This window comes from Gossypium raimondii, chromosome 10 (genome assembly GCF_025698545.1).
Source record: "Gossypium raimondii isolate GPD5lz chromosome 10, ASM2569854v1, whole genome shotgun sequence".
NCBI lineage: Eukaryota > Viridiplantae > Streptophyta > Magnoliopsida > Malvales > Malvaceae > Gossypium > Gossypium raimondii.
In genome coordinates this window covers 38,730,356-38,749,757 of record NC_068574.1, presented here as the reverse complement: position 1 = coordinate 38,749,757, position 19,402 = coordinate 38,730,356, and the positions used below count along the sequence as shown (strand labels likewise).

At 31.4% G+C, this 19,402-nt stretch overlaps 2 protein-coding genes and 1 long non-coding RNA gene across 12 annotated transcripts; all 3 read left to right on the top strand.

The window, feature by feature from the left end:
• The first annotated feature begins 802 nt into the window (after positions 1 to 802).
• On the top strand, positions 803 to 1,829 carry LOC128033606 (uncharacterized). Its single transcript, XR_008189575.1, has 2 exons — positions 803 to 1,031; positions 1,770 to 1,829. It is a non-coding gene; the product is annotated as an uncharacterized LOC128033606 (long non-coding RNA).
• A 3,641-nt stretch (positions 1,830 to 5,470) lies between these two features.
• On the top strand, positions 5,471 to 8,578 carry LOC105777752 (ankyrin repeat-containing protein ITN1). Of its 10 annotated transcripts, none has more exons than XR_008189780.1 (6): positions 5,471 to 6,122; positions 6,543 to 6,652; positions 7,075 to 7,123; positions 7,481 to 7,511; positions 7,738 to 7,858; positions 8,300 to 8,520. XR_008189780.1 is itself a non-coding variant. In XM_052621798.1 (6 exons), the coding sequence occupies exons 2-6, from the start codon at positions 5,855 to 5,857 to the stop codon at positions 8,447 to 8,449; spliced, it is 612 nt and encodes a 203-aa protein (XP_052477758.1). In that variant the 5' UTR covers positions 5,471 to 5,734; positions 5,830 to 5,854; the 3' UTR covers positions 8,450 to 8,578. The 10 variants fall into 10 exon arrangements, 8 of the variants coding, with proteins under 8 accessions (XP_052477758.1, XP_052477759.1, XP_052477760.1 ...); XR_008189779.1 differs by having other exon boundaries at positions 7,075 to 7,127; XM_052621798.1 differs by lacking the exon at positions 7,738 to 7,858 and having other exon boundaries at positions 5,471 to 5,734; positions 5,830 to 6,122; positions 7,075 to 7,127; positions 8,300 to 8,578.
• Positions 8,579 to 17,698: 9,120 nt separating this feature from the next.
• LOC105778169 (early nodulin-75) lies at positions 17,699 to 19,051 on the top strand. Its single transcript, XM_012601808.2, has one exon. It carries the CDS (start codon positions 17,728 to 17,730, stop codon positions 18,793 to 18,795), a length of 1,068 nt encoding a protein of 355 aa, XP_012457262.2. The 5' UTR covers positions 17,699 to 17,727; the 3' UTR covers positions 18,796 to 19,051.
• The last annotated feature ends 351 nt before the right edge of the window (positions 19,052 to 19,402 follow it).

Below are 19,402 nucleotides of genomic sequence, written 5' to 3'. Positions count from 1 at the left end.
ATAAATTTGAAATAATGACACGTAGAAATAATTTGAAATAAAAAACAGAGAAAAATATTTGTTAAAAGTGGAAAAATTAAAATACTATTAATTAAAATAATTTTAAAATTTTTTGGTACATGACTGATTGATTTTAATTTATATATTAAATAATTTCATATGTAATTGTAAAAGATATGATAGTATTAATTTTAAAATATTTAATTAATTATCATTATAGTTTAGGGTTTAATATATTTGGCTCGTGGTATATGGTTAATTTAAGATTTAAGGTCGGTTTAATATATTTAATTAATTATGATTATAGTTTTAATTTATATATTAAAATTTTTATCTTAATTGGTTTATTTATATTAATTAAATAAAATTCAATTATTTCTAATTGAATATTTAAAATCTTCAAAAAAATAATGACACGTAGAAATAATTTGAAATAAAACACATGGAAAAATTAAAATACTATTATTTAAAATAATTTTAAAGTTTTTTGGGTACTTGATTACTGATTATTTTTTAGTTTATATATTAAAATTTTTTTATATAATCGTAAAAGAGATAGTATTAATTTTAAAATATTGAATTAGTTATCACTATAATTTAGGGTTTTTGGTTTAGGGTATATGATTTATTTAAAATTTAAGGTCGGTTTAGGAGTTACTATTTTAAGGTTTAGGGAGTATGGGGTTTAGTGATTATGGATTAGGGATTATAGTTTAAAGGTTGTAATTTAAGGTTTAGGGGTTAGGGGTTTAAGGGTTAGACATTAGCAGCATGTTTGGTTGGGGGAATAGGGATGCATTCCCCCTATTCCCTGGGCCCACCACCAAACAGACGTTTGGTTGGGTGTAATCGTATTACACCCCTATTCCCTTCCCTCTCTATTACTGATACTGGCCGTAATAGCCATTCTGAGTTTGAAGCGGGTAATAAGGAATCCCCATCAATTCCCAATTTTATTTTCCATTTTCTGCCCTCATCCTCTCCCAACGTTTCCCAATTTTTTCTTTTCTAGATTTCTACTTCTTCTTCTGGTACGGTACACTTCTTTTCTTCTCACATTTCTTTTCTTTTCTCCATTTTCTTTTCTCCAGATTTCTGCTTCTTCTTCTAAATTTTTTCCCTGTTTTTCTTTTCTTTTCTGTGAAATCAATTTTGATTTTGATTTTGTTTTGCTTTTCTCTTCTCTGCCAGGAGCTGAGCCAAAACAAAATAAAGCACCTTTTGCATGAGTTAAAACAAGGAATAAATACCCTATTTGTCCTCCCTTGTCATGTCCATTAATTAGAAATTTGGGGGTCTTTTTATTATAACTTAGAAATATAAGATCTTGGGGTATAGTTGGAATCAGGATCATGGATTTGGAATTCTTGTTTATCTGTTTGCCTTTTCGTCCTGAATTTCTCTTTCAAAAACTTCTTTTAAATGGTTTTTTTAATTAATAAAAAAAAACTATTTTGTTTTTCTAATTTGCTTACTCTACTTTGCATGCCTGTTTCTCTTTCTTGGGTTATAAGTTCAATTTTGAATGCAGGGTTCTAATAGGATTTGGGGTTGGTGAAACTGGGTTTTTTTTATCCGATCATATGTATATTTGATTGATATTTAATCCTCTTGTCCTGAATTGGGGAATCTTACAACTTATTTTTTAATTTGAGTTTAAATTCCATTGTTATTATCAGTTTTGTAGTTTAAGGGTCTTTAATTGTGTTTTTTTATTTGGTGATTTTGTTATATTCTTTTAACTATGGATTTTAAAATTGGTGAGGAAGATAATGGTATCAAGGCACCAAAGAAACAAGATGGACTAGAAGGAGGTGGAAATTCAAAGATGAAGGGCAATGGAAGCATTAGTGGCAAAGACATGATCTTTAGAGTGATCAAATTGATTTAAAAGCTTAGACATGCAACTAGAGAAGCACTGAGCGAGTTTGGTCTAGGAACATTGAGAAACAAAGGCCAGGTGAGGAATGGGAGATTGATTTGGCTAAGTTGGATTTAATGAATGTTATAGCTCCGGCACCTATGGGACTGTTTATCGTGCCACTTATGATAATCAAGATGTTGCAGTAAATTTTGATTCCATATACATATATATACTTGTATTATCTATGTTAGTTCTTAAGCTTTATAACTTGTTTGCTTGATGCACTTTAAAAATTATGCTTTGAGTTACGATTAAAATTATGACTCTTCTATGGCTTGGTCGCTAGGAACTGAGCCAAATGAGGAAGTAGAAAATGAAGCGGATGAAAGGTTTAGCTTCTTTTACCTTTTTGTATTGTATTTACATCTCCATTTCATTGCCCTTATTTTTATATTTAATCGCCCTTATCTTGAATATTGTCTTTTTATATATATATTTGATGGTTTGAAATTATTTATATCAAATGATGTTAAGAAGTTTTTAATTACTTGGAAATTTGATGGGCATGATCTGCTTGAATAATTTTTCTTGAAGTACCCATGTCCAGCACTTGTGTCCGACATGTGGATATGGAGTTATTACCTCTAAAGATCCTCCGAATACATGGGAAACCTTAGAAAGGCTTAACCATATCGGATACATAGCTGTATCCAACACTCACACCCAAGTCCGAGTAACATAGGTATGAAACATGACAGTTGGATTAAGCGGATATATATATTCGTGTATGTGCTACATCAGCACCATACTGACTTTATAGCTCAATTCACATGTTTTCTGTTACCTTAGACCTTGTCATGCTGCTTCTAGCAACAAAGTGCAACTTTATTATCTATGTTTAGATAATTATACATAGAATGTATAAGTTTAGATTATTATACATAGAATGTCCTAATAAAGATATAAAGAATTTCACACTACACTTTATGCACAAATATGAGTGTTGGTTATCTAATTGAGCATTGAAATGCATAGCTATTTATGGTCACTTGCACTTGTTTTCCCCTCCATTTGAGGTTTGCATTTTCTTTGAGACCATAATGTAGTTAGAAGCAATAAAAAAACAATCACCGTCTTTTACTGCAACTTCAGTAATCCTTTGGTTGAAACTCATGAACTATTCGGAGATGTGAAACTGTCAAGTTGTATACGGTTAGAATTTGATACATGTCTGTGTGTGTATGTATTGTTTGATTGTATAATTTGGAAAGAGTGAAAATGTAGCTATGCCATGTTTTATATTCTTCTTATTTCAGGGGCTATAGATTTAAGCAATTAATTGAACTTAATTTTAAAGCACAAGTTACAAACATAACTGGCGGGCATGTCGTGCAATCTCGGTAGCCAAAGCACAGTGGGTTGTGTCTCAATTGATTTGTCTTTATTGAGAAAACAAATGAAAATTTATTTCATGAGAATATTAATATATGATTTGAGAGATGTACTGCTAGGTTTGATATATTAATCTGAAACTACAAATTTCGGGATAAGAAAATCCATAAATTTGAATGTGTGTTTTGATGTTGTCAATATTTCTATCAAAAGCAAATTCTATCATCCAACTTTAATTCTAGTTTATTCTTGTGCTTTTCCTTTGGTACATGGAACTTAAGTAGGTTACAATAAATTTTAATAGGTACATTGTGAAGTAATAGCCACAAATTTAACTTGCTGGGACCTTGCCTATTTGATTTCTTATGAGCTACTAACTCATTCAACTTCTTTCTACATTAGGTCATTGTTGAGTTCATGGTGATCTCGTTGCCAAGAGGGATACCAAGGCAAAGACCACCAAAGAAGGAGAAAGGTTTTGGTTCAGATTTGCTCGATTTGTTGGCCGTTCCGAACCGCAAATACGGACGACAAGATGTGTGGTGTATTTTTTATACCGGTTCCATTACTTTGTAAATTATTTGTGAGATTGGTGAGCTTTTCGCAAAGTTCAAAATCTGATTGCTTGCAAGTGTTTTCGATTCAAGAGAAGTGAAAAACCTACAATTGTAAATCTTTTGGCATCTATTCTATAGCTTCCAAATTCTACTTTTAGTATAAATTTTGCTTCTAAATGCATCTGTTCTATGTATTGTTTGTTGTACAAAGGAACCGATGAGGCATGAAAAACATATGAACAGTTGGAATAGAATTTAGCCACCAAGAACAAATATACATAAAAAGGGAATAAATTCTTTTAAAGAATTTATATTTAATAATAATTATTTTAAATTATATAAGTTAAATTATTTATATGTTAATTTATCTTATATATCATTTACTATTATTTTATTTATAATATTTTAATTGTATACTATAAATTATTAGCATTTTAATCGTATACTATAAATTCTTCATTACTATATTTATCTCTATGCTATTAATTAGTCACGAAATATTAATTATACATCATATATTATTAGGTTATAGTTACACGAGAGTTCGTTAATTTTTGCTAGGTAAATACACATTCAAACTTTAGATTAAATTATATATTTTATTAAATTATATTTAATAATAATTATTTTAAATTATATTTTATAGTATTATATATTATGATTTGAGTAAATTCATATAAGAATATTGATTATTAAGAATTTTATTAAATTATATATTTTAATTATAATATATTTAATAATAATTATGTTTAAATATGATTAAATTATTTATTATTGATATTAATAATCTTATTAAAATTTAAATAACAATAACAATAATCATTTACCAAAACAAATTTATGCTAAGGGTATTCTAGTCATTTTAGTTTTTTCCATTATGCTATTACACCTCTATTCTATTCAACCAAACACAAGAATACTATTACGCTTCTATTCCATTACATTCAACCAAACAATTGATTTGCTATTACATCTCTATTCCATTACACCTCTATTCCATTACGCCTCTATTCCAATACAGCGAACCAAACGTGCTGTAGGGGTTAAGAGTTAGGGATTTAAGGTTTAGGGATTCATGGGTCGGGTTAGGGTTTTGGGTTTAGATTAATTATTTTTTTAATTTATATTTTAAATATGTTCTTATATAGTTGTAAAAGAGATAATAATAAATTTGTTTAGGGTTTTTAGTTTAGGGTATATGATTAATTTAAGATTTAAGGCCGGTTTAGGAGTTCATATTTTAAGGTTTAGGTAGTATGAATTTAGGGATTATGGTTTAAGGGTTGGGATTTAAGGTTTTGGGGCTAAGGGTTTAGGAGTTAGATGTTAGGGATTAAGAATTAGGAATTTAGGGTTTAGAGATTCAGGGGTTGGGTTAGGGTTTTGGTTTAGATTAATTATTTTTTTAATTTATATTTTAAATATGTTCTTATATAATTATAAAAGAGATAATAATAAATTAAATATATTGAAATTATGAGTATAGTTAAAATTATTTAAGAGATATATAATAAATAGACTTCATATGTATTGACATGTGGATTTAAAAATATATTGAAATTTTCAACAGAACAAAACGGCATCGTTTTGTACAAAATAAATAATTTTTTGCTGCTTTTTTGAGAGAAATGCCGCAACAATTAATCAAAATCCCGCCCACTCCCCAAACATAATTTTTGATTACCCCGCTCATTACTCCCTCTTTTTCTCATATCCATCGAGCGCCCTAAATGCTCCCAAATAAAAGTTTGTACTTAATTCTTTTTCCATTTCCCATTTTCCCTTTCAATCAGATCTTTCTGAGTAAGAAGAAGAAAAATTAGTACTTTCTTTCCATTGAAGAACTAGAAATGAAACAGGATTTCAAGGGAAAATGTCAAGAGAAAAACTAAGAAGAGCCGCACTTCCTCCTGTTCAAGAGGTGTTCTTTTTTATTTCTATTGCTTTCAGTATATATTTCTTAGATTATTTCTGTTGATAATAGTTGTAGGAGTTTGAGTGGTGATTCTTTACAAGGTGTGGAGTTCACGTGGATCGATCAATGCTGAAGATTCCTGAGATGGACATTGATTCTCAGATGATGAAGACTGCGAGTGGGGAAGATTTCAATATGGAGGTTTCAGAGATACAGGCTAGTGTGGTAAACGAGGTGAATGAGTTGGGGGAGACTGCCTTGTTTACTGCTGCAAAGAAAGGGCATCTTGATGTTGTCAAGGAGTTGTTAAAATACTCAAACAAAGAGACCGTTACTAAGAAGAACAAATCTAGGTTTGATCCATTGCATATTGCTGCAAGCCAAGGGCACCATGGTAATGATTTTTAGCTTTCGTTTTGTGATTTTGCTTGTGCTGTTATTTGATTTCAATTGGTTAGTCAAGTTCTTGTGAATATGGTATTTAGTAAAAGTACTGGTTCAAGTTGGTCTCAAAGTCTGATGAATAAATTTGATGATAAAGCTATGTTTGATAGCTCGAAAGATGTTGGTAAATGGGGGATAGACTATTTTGAACCAAAAAGTAAAAATGGATTACTTTTACTTGGTTGCCTTTGATTAATGTCATATATAATCCATTCCTTGCAGCAAGTTTGTTTGTCTACGACAAAACAAAAGAAATTATGATTATTTGGGAACTATGATGGAGATTTGAAGTGCAAGACAACATATTCAATATTGTCACACTAATGTTATGAAATGCTTATCGCCATCTGCTATATGATTTATTGACTAGTGAGAATGATGCGGTGCCATCCTTTTGAGGCAGATGCGGCTATTGTGATGCTCCCGGACAAGTTCGGTAACACTGCACTGCATGTCGCCACTAGGAAAAAGAGAGCAGAGGTATAACGTTTCTCTCATTCCTTCTTGCTATAGAGGTAGAAGCATATGTATCACGGATGCTGCATATTATTTTTCCATAATATATTTATTAAATTTTTGGAGTAGCCAAAAAGGGAATTTTAACATTTATTTAAGGGGCTAAAGGGCTTAAATTAAGTTAAGAATTTTTAGAAGAGGCTAGAAATGTAGTTTGCCTATACTAAGGGGGCCAAGGTTCCTAATTGTTATTACAGTATCTGATTAATCAAATTTTGGTCTGAAAAGGGTTTTCTTGGATGTAATAATTTTTGGTCACTTTATTTTTGAATTATTAACCTGCTAATTACAGCTATAGGCTCAAACATTGTGTCAGCCTCAACCATAAATGATGGTTATTGATCACTTTTTTTTGTCTGTCTATTATATGTTTGTTTATATTCCAGGTGATCATTGAAAGGGATTCAAGGACAGACCTCCCAGATATAGAGAAGAGTAGGTATTATTTTCTTTTTCTTTTTATTCTCATTATATATATATATATAAAGTTAATAAAACTTGGTAAATATTATTAATTGGTTTGTTTTAACTCTCCTGTTTTCTTGGCTCTCAAGGTTCATGGTTCCTTCTTATAACTCTCCTGTTTACTATAATATATTTATTTATTTATCTTATTATTTTTTTAAGACCTATACTCGTGTTTTCATTTTGTCATGGCAACTTGTTTTCCATGTTCATGCAAGCAGTACCATAATGCTCTTTGTACTTCTCTGGTTTAATAAGTTAGTACAAGAAATTTATTGAATGGAGAGCCTTAGTTAATTTAGGCTTATCTAATATATTTCTTCATAGGCTTGCTGAGGCAGCTAGCATTGCTGAACAGGTTTTTCTCTTCTCTCCTGGCTCCATTTCTTTCAACCAGACTTATTTTTCTTAATGTTGTTAAGTGAATTTAAATTGGCTATTTTGCTTAATGTTCATACAGTTCTAACCCTATACTTACATCAATTGTGTATGTTTTAAACTTTATTTTCTAACCCTCATTTTTTAGCATACTTTTCTTAATATGGAAGAATGAGATATGATTTCGACCTTGATATTGATGGCAGTCGCATTATTTAACACCAAAACCCATATTTTACGGGTTTTTCAAAGAAGAAAAATGCTGAGAATAGATGGTCTCTGCAAAAAGATGGGCTACAAGGATGCCAAGTTACAGATGCTTTACGGGTATTAGATTTATCCTTTTTCATCTGTTTCTTGTGTGTTCCTAGCTTTCACTGTAAAATGGGATAGTTAAATTATATGGTTTCTGCATGCTCCAAATTCCTGAAAAAAAGGTTGAGAACATTGGCGAGTAAATTTTTAGAGAAAGTTCTATGAAGTTTTTCATGGATTCTGTGGCGCAGACCCATATTTTTTATTTTGGCATTTCATGTAATTGTTGTACAAGTAAAGTAAAAAGTAGACTGAAGCAGTTTACTATGAAGATTTTAGAGAAAGTTCTATGAAGTTTTAATCTATGCTTGCTTTCCCATGGATTTCCATTCCAACTAGCTTCGATACGGATCTGCTGCTTTATGTTTCACGCGATCTCCTCACTGTTAACTTGTAGTTATCCTTTTTCCACCTTTTGATGAGTGATTTTGCTGCTGCTATTGTTGTTATTAGGCTCTGATATCCAATGGCGTTGAAGCGGGGACTACCCAGTGTGGGCGTCCAAAGGAACAGAAGTTCTGGATCTCGTTTGTGTATCGTGATTCTTTTTTTCTTCTCAATTCTGATGCTCATTGCTTTGAGTTCATTACAAGATTTCCTTGATTAAATAAATGTATTATTTCTTTTATTACCAAGATTTACTTGATTAAGAAAATGCATTGTATGTTTTATTACCTTGCATATGTATTATTTATTTTAGTTTTGATTCTAAATTTTTATTTTTACTTAAGAGTTTTAACTTTTGAATTTTAATTGTGTTATTAATTTATTATTTTAAATTCTAAATTTAAATTCATTAATTTTATATTTAGTTTTAAAGATAAATTTTTCAGAGAAAATTTAATTTAAAAATATTTTTTTATTTATCCTTAAAAAATAATATAATATTTATCATAGAAATAAATATTATTTAAAATTTTTTTTAAAGATATGTTTTTAGCGGCGTTTTTGTGAAAAGCGCCGCTAAAGGTCTGTTCTATAGCGGCGTTTGTATCAAAAAGCGGCGCTAAAGGTCTTGATCTATAGTGGCGTTTGTTGGAAAAACGCCGTTAAAGGTCTTGATCTATAGCGGCGTTTGTAGAAAAAGCGCCGTTAAAGATCTTGAACTATAGCGGCGTTTGTGGAAAAGCACTGCTAAAGGTCCTGATCTATAGCGGCGTTTTTGGAAAAAGCGGCACTAAAGGTCTTGATCTATATTGACGTTTGTGGGAAAAGCGCCGCTAAAGGTCATGATCTATGGCGGCGTTTATTTCATGTTTGCGGCGTTTACAGCAGCGGCATTTTTTGCGGCGCTTTCAAAAACGCCGTAAATACTTTTAGCGGAGGCTTAAAAAACGCTGTTAAAAACCTGTTTTGGTGTAGTGAAAGTAGGAGCAACGTCACTTTAGGGGCTATAGTATGATTTTACCATGGCAATATTATGCTGGTTTGTTTTAGTGAACATTTTGTTGCATTTTCCTTTTCATTAGAGTTTAGTGACTTATGGTGATTGTGTTTTGTAAGTTCAAATTCTGATGTCTATTTTTAGATAATTTTATTTATTTTACTCGTTTTTTAGAAAAAATAGTAAAGTTTAAAAACTTTATTTAATGACAATGGTAATAGTCAATGTATATACATTGTGTAAGATTGTTAAGGAGAAAACCATGTGATGAAATATTAGAGACTTTAATAATTGTTTGATCGGAAAAGGAAAAGAATGTACTATAGACTATAGATTCTGAAATTGTTTGTGAATTTATTATTAAAGGAAAATTATTGTTTTCGGTACATTAATCTTTTACAGGTTTGATCATGAAAGTTGTGACATCTATTTAAAAGCTAGAACTATATAGGTATGAAGTTCATGATATGTGTTTCTTTATTGTATTTTATAAGGTGGAGATTATGACAAAGTTGGCGTGCAGAGATGAAATGTGTTCGTGACTTGGTGGTAGAGTTTTAGTGTTGTTAACCATATTTTATTTTCTATTACAAATTGTGTTAGTTTCTAAGCTGATGATAAATAATTTTTTATTTCTTTGAAATAGACCTTTAAGGGTTGAACTACTGACACAAGCTTGAAGACTTGGGCAAAATTTTGTAAGTTATGGAAAAAGAAAGAGACTCAAAGTGTGGGCAAAAAAACCCATTAAAAAAATACGTTGGGCCTTGGGCTTTGGATAGAAATTTTCAAACCCAAACTTGATCATATTTAATATTATTTTATATAATAATCATAATATAATATATTTAATATTTATTCTAATGTAATTAACACTTAAACTCAAATATCATAGTTTCAAAAGAAATGAAACAAAGGAATTCTATCTTATGAATTACATTATGTGAAGCTTGACAGGAAAAAATAATGTGAAACACTATAAACTAAGGCTCAGTTTGTTTTATTGAAAATAACTTTTGGAAAATGATTTCTAGAAAATGACTTAGTTTTTGGAAAAATATATATTTTTGGTATTTGAATGAATTTGTATAAAATATTTTCGGTTGTGTGGCGATTTCTTGAAAATATTTTACAATAGTTGTTTTCAATGAAACAAACGTACATTTGAGATTTTCTTATCTTTACATTATTTAATTAAGTTTATTTTATATCTATAATTTTATATTTTATATAGTTTTGTATATATTGAACATATTTTTCTAAATTCAGTTCATTACAACGTCTTTGTTTAGTTACATGACTACCAAGTGAGTATTTTTTGTTTAAAAATGTGACATCAATAAAATTGACAAAAAAATTTAACAATGTTAACAATTGGACTTGATTTTTAAATCTAAAACTAGAGGGCTAAATTCTTGAAAATAAAAGTTGTCACATCCCAAAATTAAGTTTGGGAATTCAAAATTTAGTAACTGGAAAGTATTTTTTGTTAAATAAAACCAATTTATGAAAGAAATGAGAAAAATGCCTTCAATTTAAAAAGAGGACTGTTTTGCAAAGGGGTTAAATTTGAGAGTAGCTCAAAAGCAATTATACCAATGTTTTAAAAATCAACCTATTTTCCCCCTTCACCTTACAGTTGACACACATTTCTCCCTTCCCTTTTCTTTTGTCGTTAGTTGTAAATTCCTAAACATCATTCAAATATTTTGATCTCTAGTAACTGAACCATTGTGATTTTCACCCTCTTCCAAACACCAAATTTCTTTCAAATTCGAGAAAAAAAAAACATCAAGAACACCATTAATTTCATCATTCTTTTCCTAGTGGGTTTTCTCGAATTTCAACCAACCATTTGTTGTTCTTCTCAATTGAGGTAAGGTTTTGTTTTTCTATTAGATTTTGATGTAGCTAGCCTTTCAAATCAAGTCTTAATCCATTGAAACAAGTATTTCATGTGTTAGCTGAAATTTGGGTCGTTAATGGTAGAATTTAGATTTTTAAGCGAAAGTATTGTTTCTAGGTGTTTTTTTGACTTGTTTCGATGAGATTAGAAGGTTTTAAAACTTGCTTTAATCAATCGTTAAAAGATTTGAAGGATTTAATGATTTTTCTTTCAAAGTAGTCATGAACGTCGAACTTTTTTTAAAAACTTAAATTTGAAATTTTGGGCATTTTAAAGGTTGAGACATGTTCTTAAATGTATAATTAGGTTTTTAGAATTAATTTTAAGCAATAGGAATAGGTCTAGATTAAGGAATCTGAGTTTCGAATAAACTAGTTGAAATTTTCGGTTTAAAAAGGAGCTTGGTAGAATCTGTGTTTTTGTTTGATTATGTTGTGGTTATGGTTGTTAATCATTTTTACATATTTTGTAATTAATGTTTGTGAAGATTTGGAACCGTTGGAGCCCTTTACGAGCAAGGCAAAAGGCAATGAAAAGCTAGTTCGAGCTTTCAGCTAATAAGCGAAAGAGCGAACAGTGAGTGCTCGAAGTCGTTGCTGGTATGCACAATTCGTAGCATTAAGCAGGAGCTTAGGCATAGTTGAAACTCCTAACCTAAGTTCCGAGTGTAAGCCTTCTTTATACTTTTTTCTTGTTATGAAATTATGCCTAATGTATATTGAGTTGTGAAAGGTGAGGCTGATATGACAGGTAATATGTGTGAATACTTGTATGTGATAAAATGATTTTAATGCACACGTATGTGACCTAATATATAATGGCTCAATGAGCATTTTTGCGACACTTATAGTGCAATTAAATTGAAACCGATAAGTATGCTTTTGTATGAGGTTGTGATATGAATTGATGTGTATGAACAGAGGATATGTGCATTAAAACAATAATTAAATATGTGTAATTGTGGATATTTTGGCCTTATGATCTCTTGAAACCATTGGATATAGTTGGGCTGCCATAGGATGTGAGTACTAGGGGTGTTCAAATTTCGGGTAAAACTGAATTAATTGACCGAATCGATCTAATTTGGTTAATCGGTCGGTTAACCAATCTAGTTTGGTCAAAGGTGGGTTAAAAGTTTTTTAAAATTTCGGTTAACAGTTAATTAGGTTTGAAATTGAGTAATTAACTGAATTAATCGAAGCTAATAAATAATATTATATATTATATATTATATGTATTAGGCTATTACTAATTCAGTTAATTCAAATAATTCGGTCAAATGAACATTATCAAAAAAAATTTTGATATGTTTTATACTTGTTTTTTTTTAAAAAAACAACATATAAATTTAGATTAATTCGGTTGATTGACCGAATTAACTGAAATATGTCGGTTCGATTAAGTTTTTTGAAAAAAATTCAATTCTGTTAATGGTTAAAAGATTAAAAAGGTTGGTTAATTTGATTAATTTGGTTAATACTAATTTGGTTCGGTTAACCGTTTGAACACCCCTAGTGAGTACTCATCTTTGTGGTGCGTTGGAGAGTGTTTAGCTTTATGTTACACTTATGGGATATGTTAGACTCTTTGAGTCATTGGTGTGGTCTATCCGATGTGTGGCGATAGAGTTCACTTTTATGTTTCATAATCTCAAGTTGCCAAATTATCATTAAATGATTTATATATGAAATATGTTCTATGTATGCGCATGTGAGTACATAAGATAGACGTATAACATAACGAATCATGAATATGTTAGTTTGGCGTTGTTGTAAATATGGTTGTGATGGTGCTTAGTTGCTTTTGCTTTATGTATGATGTTATGTATGCCTTGTGGTAATTTCAATTATTCACTGAGCTTGTTTAAGCTCACACTTCCACAGAACAATTTTGCAGATAAGCAGCACTTTCAGTGTGAGTGGAGTGGCCAATGAAGTGATCTTAGCAAGGCAATAAACTTTCAAGTAGGTGGTTTTATATTTTTTGAACACTTTGAATAAATGTGTTGTGGGTTAGAGTTATAGTTCTAGTTATTATCATCATTTTATTTATCACAAATTTAAGATTTCACTTATGGGATGTTGATGTTGTTTTGGACTTCATTTATGAACAATTTGATGTTTGAGATTAAGGCTGATAATGCATGTTAGGTAATTTTGATGCAAATGTACGGATGTGGCATGATAAATGTTTAAAAGATATTAATAAGTTCAGTTAAATTAGATCATAATTGTGTGTGGAGTAAGAACATTGTTTTAAGCATGAAGAGCACTTTATTCTGTGTGTGTGTGTGTTTTTTTTTTCTTGCATTCTAAGTAAAAGTACTGATAATCAGGGCATGAATATTGATACCATGAAAATGAGACATTTTAAAAAATTGACAGAAACCTAATTTGGTATTGATACCTACTCACGAGTATCGATACTTGTTATAAAGATACTGATACTCTTGCCAAGGTATCGATAAAATGTTTTAAACCAAAATTGGCAAGATACAATTTTTACATTAGTATCGATACCTAATTTACTAAATATCGATACTTGCTATTTAGTATCAATACTTACTATCACGTCCCGAAATTGGGGTTAGAAGCATCAAGGTTTGTAGGATGAGTTTGTAGGGGTAGTTGAACTTTTAAGTTTGTTTTCGTGTTCTAGTGATAGAATGAGTTTGTTGGTTCACTAGTAAGGTTAGCTTACCCTTAGATCTCATGTTCAAATCCTTGCGTGTGCTTAGAGGAAGTTATTTTTGGTTTTTAACTCTAATAAACTTGATAGGTTAGGATTTTATTTATTTTTATCTTTTTTATTTTATTTTAATTTTTGAAAACAGGAATCCCTAAAACTCCTCCTAGTAACGTTCCCCTCTCTCTCACTCTTTGGCTGGTAGTTTTGTTTTCTTCTTTGTTATTGAATTTTCTTTTATGTCATTCTTTTACTTTTCAATTTTGTTTTTTTTCTTTCCCATTAATACCCTAAAATTTTAGTAGTTTTTGTGCCATTTTGTCTTTGCGCTTAAGCCCTGATTACTCTTGATTCGTTAGAGTCTCTCCCGTTCTTCCACATTTTGATTTGTCAAAGTTTTAATCGGGTAAGTGCTATCTTTTGAGTTGTAGACCAGTTTCTTCATTCTTTTTTAATTGTAAGGTCGAAATCCTTATAGGTTTTGTATGTGTGTGATATTGAGTTTTCAGATTGGTAGAGTAGAGGCGAATCTATCAATCTTTGGTGCTGGGAATTGCGATTTCAGGTGTCTTTCTTGAACATTCGTAAATAGGGGTGATTTTATGGTTAATGTTCGAGATTTGCAGTAAGATTTGGGGTGGTTTTTGTAACCACACGAGCGTGTGCTGCACATGGACGGTCCATACGATCATGCGTCGCTTATGAAAATAGGTTAAGTTTCTTGTCACACGGCTTAGGGAGTTCCCATACGGCCGTGTCTCCCCTGCTCCTTAGTTTTGAAAATTGTCACATGGGTTTAGTGAGTTACACGACCTACTTACATTGCTATGTATCTCAGTCATACGGCCGTGTACCCCTACCACACGTCTGAACCTTCCCACACGACCGTGTGGTCCTGTTTCTGCAATTTTGTCACTACTTTTTGCAAATTAATTCATTTTAGTCCCTGAGTGATCTATTGTGTATTTAAGCCTCTGTAGGAGTGATTGAGACACTGTTATTGGTTATAGTAGGTATATGAAAGGCGTATTATTGTTAGAACATTTTCATACATATGCATTCACAACTTTAAAATGGTTACTCGCATAGGTTGTTGATATGATGTTGTATACAAAACCTAATATATGAAAATGTATGGATGTGATAATCGAAAATTGTGCACATTGTTTATTTTTCTATTTTGTAATTGGATATGAGAATGTCTGATTTGATATATATATATGTATATGTATTGAGAGATTTTTGCATATGCATTATGGTTGGGGTTGATATTAAAGAGAAGGAAGTTCGATTTGGTAGTTAAACTGTATTGTTATAATTTGGCGATAAAACTGCAATAGTGTTAGCAACTTGACTGCATCACATTTAAGTGGCTTACGACCACCTCAAGGTGTGATTTGGTTGGATGGGTCCACCATAACCCAATATTGGTGTGCAGAGGTTGGAAAGGGTCTAGCATACCCTTATTGGTGTGAGATGGATGATGGAGTTGGCGTGTAGCGGTTGGATAGGAGGGATTTTGCACCATATTACATATGAATACGATTTTGCATATCTGTTTAGTGATATAATAATATGATACGCTAATCTGATATGATCTCTGTTTATGGTTTGATTATGGTAATTGTAAGTTTGATCGACTGTTTGTTGTTGCGTCGTTTACTTTTAGTTAAAACTCACACTGTGTTTTGTAGCTCACCCTCTTAGTTTATCCCTTAACAGGTAATCCATGTGGTTAGGACACAGACTCAGCGAATTGGAGGTCTCAGAGTTAATCACTTTGATTTGGTTTAATAAGTTTTCCTAAGATATAATAAATTATTTTCAATTGCTCTTAATTGAAATCGTGTATGCATGCGTATAAGTTCCAAAAGTTATTGTGGCATCCTGTTACTGGGTTCGGCAACCTGACCGAGTGAGAGGTGTTACAAAAGTATAGAGACTAAATTTCAAACTTGTGAAGAATACATGGACTTATGACATATTTTAACTTCTATAGTACAAAACATTTATTATTAAAATATTTAATATTGAATATTTTCAATAATATGTGAAGAATATTATTTAAATTTATTATTTTCAAAATTTATTATTAAAATAAAATAAAATATTAAATTATTTATTAAAATAATAAATTATATTAATTATATTAATAATTTATTATATGATTAAATATGTATGTTTAATCATATTGAAAATTATAATATTTTATATTAATATTATAATATTTTTAAAAATAAAATAAATTTTATTATTAATATAGTAATGTTAAGTTTGATTTAAGTTAATTTTTATAAAAATAAAATTACTCATAAATGAGCTTTTTTCAAAAATGACTTGCGCTTTTTAGAAGGATAAATTATTTTACAGAAAAAGAATTTATTTTCTATTGACTTTTAAGTTATTTTCCGTTGACCAAATTATTTTTTATAAAATAAATATAAAAATTCAAAAATATTTTTCGTAAATTATGTTCAGGAAATAAACTAAGCCTAAAAATAAAATAAAAAACGCATATATAATAGTAGCTTTTGAAAGCTGAAATAATTTGCTGGAATTAAACCCCTTGAATGCAGTCCAATAAACCGCAACTGGTATTATATAAATAAACATAATAAACTTGTTATGGGTTAGAGAGTTCAAATTTTAATAGTGTTCTCAGTACCGGTGGGCCTAGACAATGAATACTCCAAATTCAAAGTTTGCGTTATGGATCCACTAATTTCATCAAAATAATATATTCATATTTGGGGTCGGCACTAATAAAAATTATTCAATCTGGTCCAACCAATGAATCGATTTATCTGAAAAACATATACTATAATATCTTTCACGTGTTAAATCCGACTGTTATTTTTCTTTCTTTCGTACTCTTCCCCTTTTCCCATAACCCCATCGAGTGGATGAAAAGGAACACCTATCATTTTCAGAAGCTTATCATATCTACAGTACTATGGATTTTGTTTTTATAGATAAACTTAGTGGGAATTCTTTTAACATAATCTATAATTACATATTGATAATGTTTCGTGACTCAAATCTGTACTTATTTTATGACAAATTTCTGCAACTTTTCCACAGTTTCAAATGTTCATACCATTTTGTCCTATATTGATAATGTTTCGTGACTCAAATCTGTACTTATTTTATGACAAATTTCTGCAACTTTTCCTTGAACAATTTTTTAGGGAGGTCGAATAAAATTTTAATTTTTTATAATTTATATCTTTATAATTTTTAGGGGGCCAAAATATAATTTTATCTTTATTAATTTAAAATTTTAAAAAATTAAAAGGATCTAAATAATAATTTTGCATTTAAGGGTCGGTTCCCATGCGACCTCTAGAATCGCCTCTGAACTTTCCCACAGTTTCATATGTTCATACCAATTTGTCAACGACATCTCTCGACAGCTTTAACCAATCGCAATTTAAAAAATGTGGAAAAAATTTTAACCCCTTTGGGTTTTTTTTATATGCCATGACTTTTAACTCCTCATAAATTTTATAATTTAATTCTCACCTCTTAAAATTATTTCTGGACTCATCCCTGTTAAAGGTATTTAGCTTCTCACAAACTGACTATATAGCATGTGATCCCCTTAGAATGTCAAAAAGCAATGTAGATTCAATATTTCACATTGAAAATCCGCAGAACCATGTATGTCGAAAAATTCTTGCAACGTGTTTTTCACAGTAGTTAAACTTTAAGGTGTCATGATTTTCACAGTAGCAAATTTGTCAAAAATTTCGACGCCACATGGGACCCAAAGAGCGACTCAACACCGCACAAATGCAAAATTGCATGTGTGGTGACGTCATAAGTCTAGCTTTCCGTCCACTATAAAAGGGCAGCAAATGTTATAGTTTGTGAAGCACAACAAAACCGAGAGATATATTCCCAAACATGTCTAAAGCCTGCTTGCTTTTGTTTCTCGTTGGAGTGGTGGTTTTTATCATCACTCCTTCTCTAGCTAACCAACATCATGATAATGAGCTTCCCAAGGGGAAGCCTTTCCCAGGTGAGAAGCAACCAGAACACAAGCCATTCCCTGAACACCGACCGCCAATACACAGTGGACCTGGCGGTAAAGGAGAGGAGCCACCACATGGGGAAAAACCTCCTCATAGAAACTTATTGAGTGTGGAAGTTGAGGGCACACATAAACCTCCACGACATTCAGGTGGTAAACCTCCAAGACACTCGGGGGGTAAACCTCCACATGTTGAGGGGTTCCCTACCGATAAAGCACCCATGAAGCCATTCCCCGGTGAAAAACCATCCAAGGGTAAGGGAAAGGGAGCACCTCATGAACCCAAACCTCCTCATAGACACTTATTGAGTGTGGAAGTTGAGGGCACACATAAACCTCCACAGCACTCAGGTGGTAAACCTCCACGACATCCAGGGGGTAAACCTCCACATGTTGAAGGATTCCCTGGTGACAAACCATCCAAGGGTAAGGGAAAAGGGGCACCTCATGAACCCAAACCTCCTCACAGACACCTATTGAGTGTGGAAGTTGAGGGCACACATAAACCTCCACAACAATCAGGTGGTAAACCTCCACGACATTCAGGGGGTAAACCTCCACATGTTGAAGGATTCCTTGGTGACAAACCATCCAAGGGTAAGGGAAAGGGAGCACCTCATGAACCCAAACCTCCTCATAGACACCTATTGAATGTGGAAGTTGAGGACACATATAAACCTCCACGACACTCAGGGGGTAAACCTCCACATGTTGAAGGATTCCCTGACGGTAAGCCATCCATGAAACCATTCCCCGGTGACAAACCATCCAAGGGTAAAGGAAAGGGAGCACCTCATGAACCTAAACCTCCTCATAGACACCTCTTAAGTGAGCCACACAAATATGTAATACCACCCAAAGGTAAGGGAGAGAAGCCTCCCCATGAGCAGAAACCACACCATGGACACCACCCAGGGCACCTTCTGGGAATAGAAAATTAAAGCACAAATCATCCTAAGGTTCCCATCAACCTACAATTAGGAGATCATCATCAGCGTGTATGGTAGGACTATTTTACTATAGGAATAACAGTTGATGTTGATTTATCCTTTTATTAGTTGTGTAGCGATCTAGTTACGTATATTTTGTTCATGGCTTGGAGGCTGTGCCGTGCCTACCTTATGACTATGTTGTTTTAGAAATTCCAGCCTCATCTATGGTTCAGCATTTTATGATATGAACTCTCTATATTAACTAGTTTGGGATCTTTTGCTTTCTAAGTTTATTTCACCCACTGAACCATCTAACAATGTTTTAAACTGGTGTGATTTTGTCAATTTATTCCAAATCGCTATTTAAGTTTTTTTTATGGGAATAAATTATATAAGTAACATCCTAAAAAAATATTTTAAGTACCAATAAAATAATATCATCAATTTTAAATAATAAAGTATTTATGAAACCCATTTATTAGTAGTATTAGCTTGGGAAAACATGAAAACAATAATTTAAAATCTAAGCATAGCATGCAAATTCCTTGTTATAGATGAAATTTTCACATCATTACATAGCAATATATGAAGAAAGGAGATTTAATTTCAGGTTCAA

Coding starts and splice junctions, on each gene's coding strand:
- LOC105777752 (XM_052621798.1), top strand. CDS start 5,855: ATGCTGAAGATTCCTGAGATGGACATTGATTCTCAGATGATGAAGACT. Junction 7,128..7,480: donor CCAGATATAGAGAAGAGTAG/GTATTATTTTCT, acceptor ATTTCTTCATAG/GCTTGCTGAGGCAGCTAGCA. Junction 7,512..8,299: donor CAGCTAGCATTGCTGAACAG/GTTTTTCTCTTC, acceptor TGTTGTTATTAG/GCTCTGATATCCAATGGCGT.
- LOC105778169 (XM_012601808.2), top strand. CDS start 17,728: ATGTCTAAAGCCTGCTTGCTTTTGTTTCTCGTTGGAGTGGTGGTTTTT.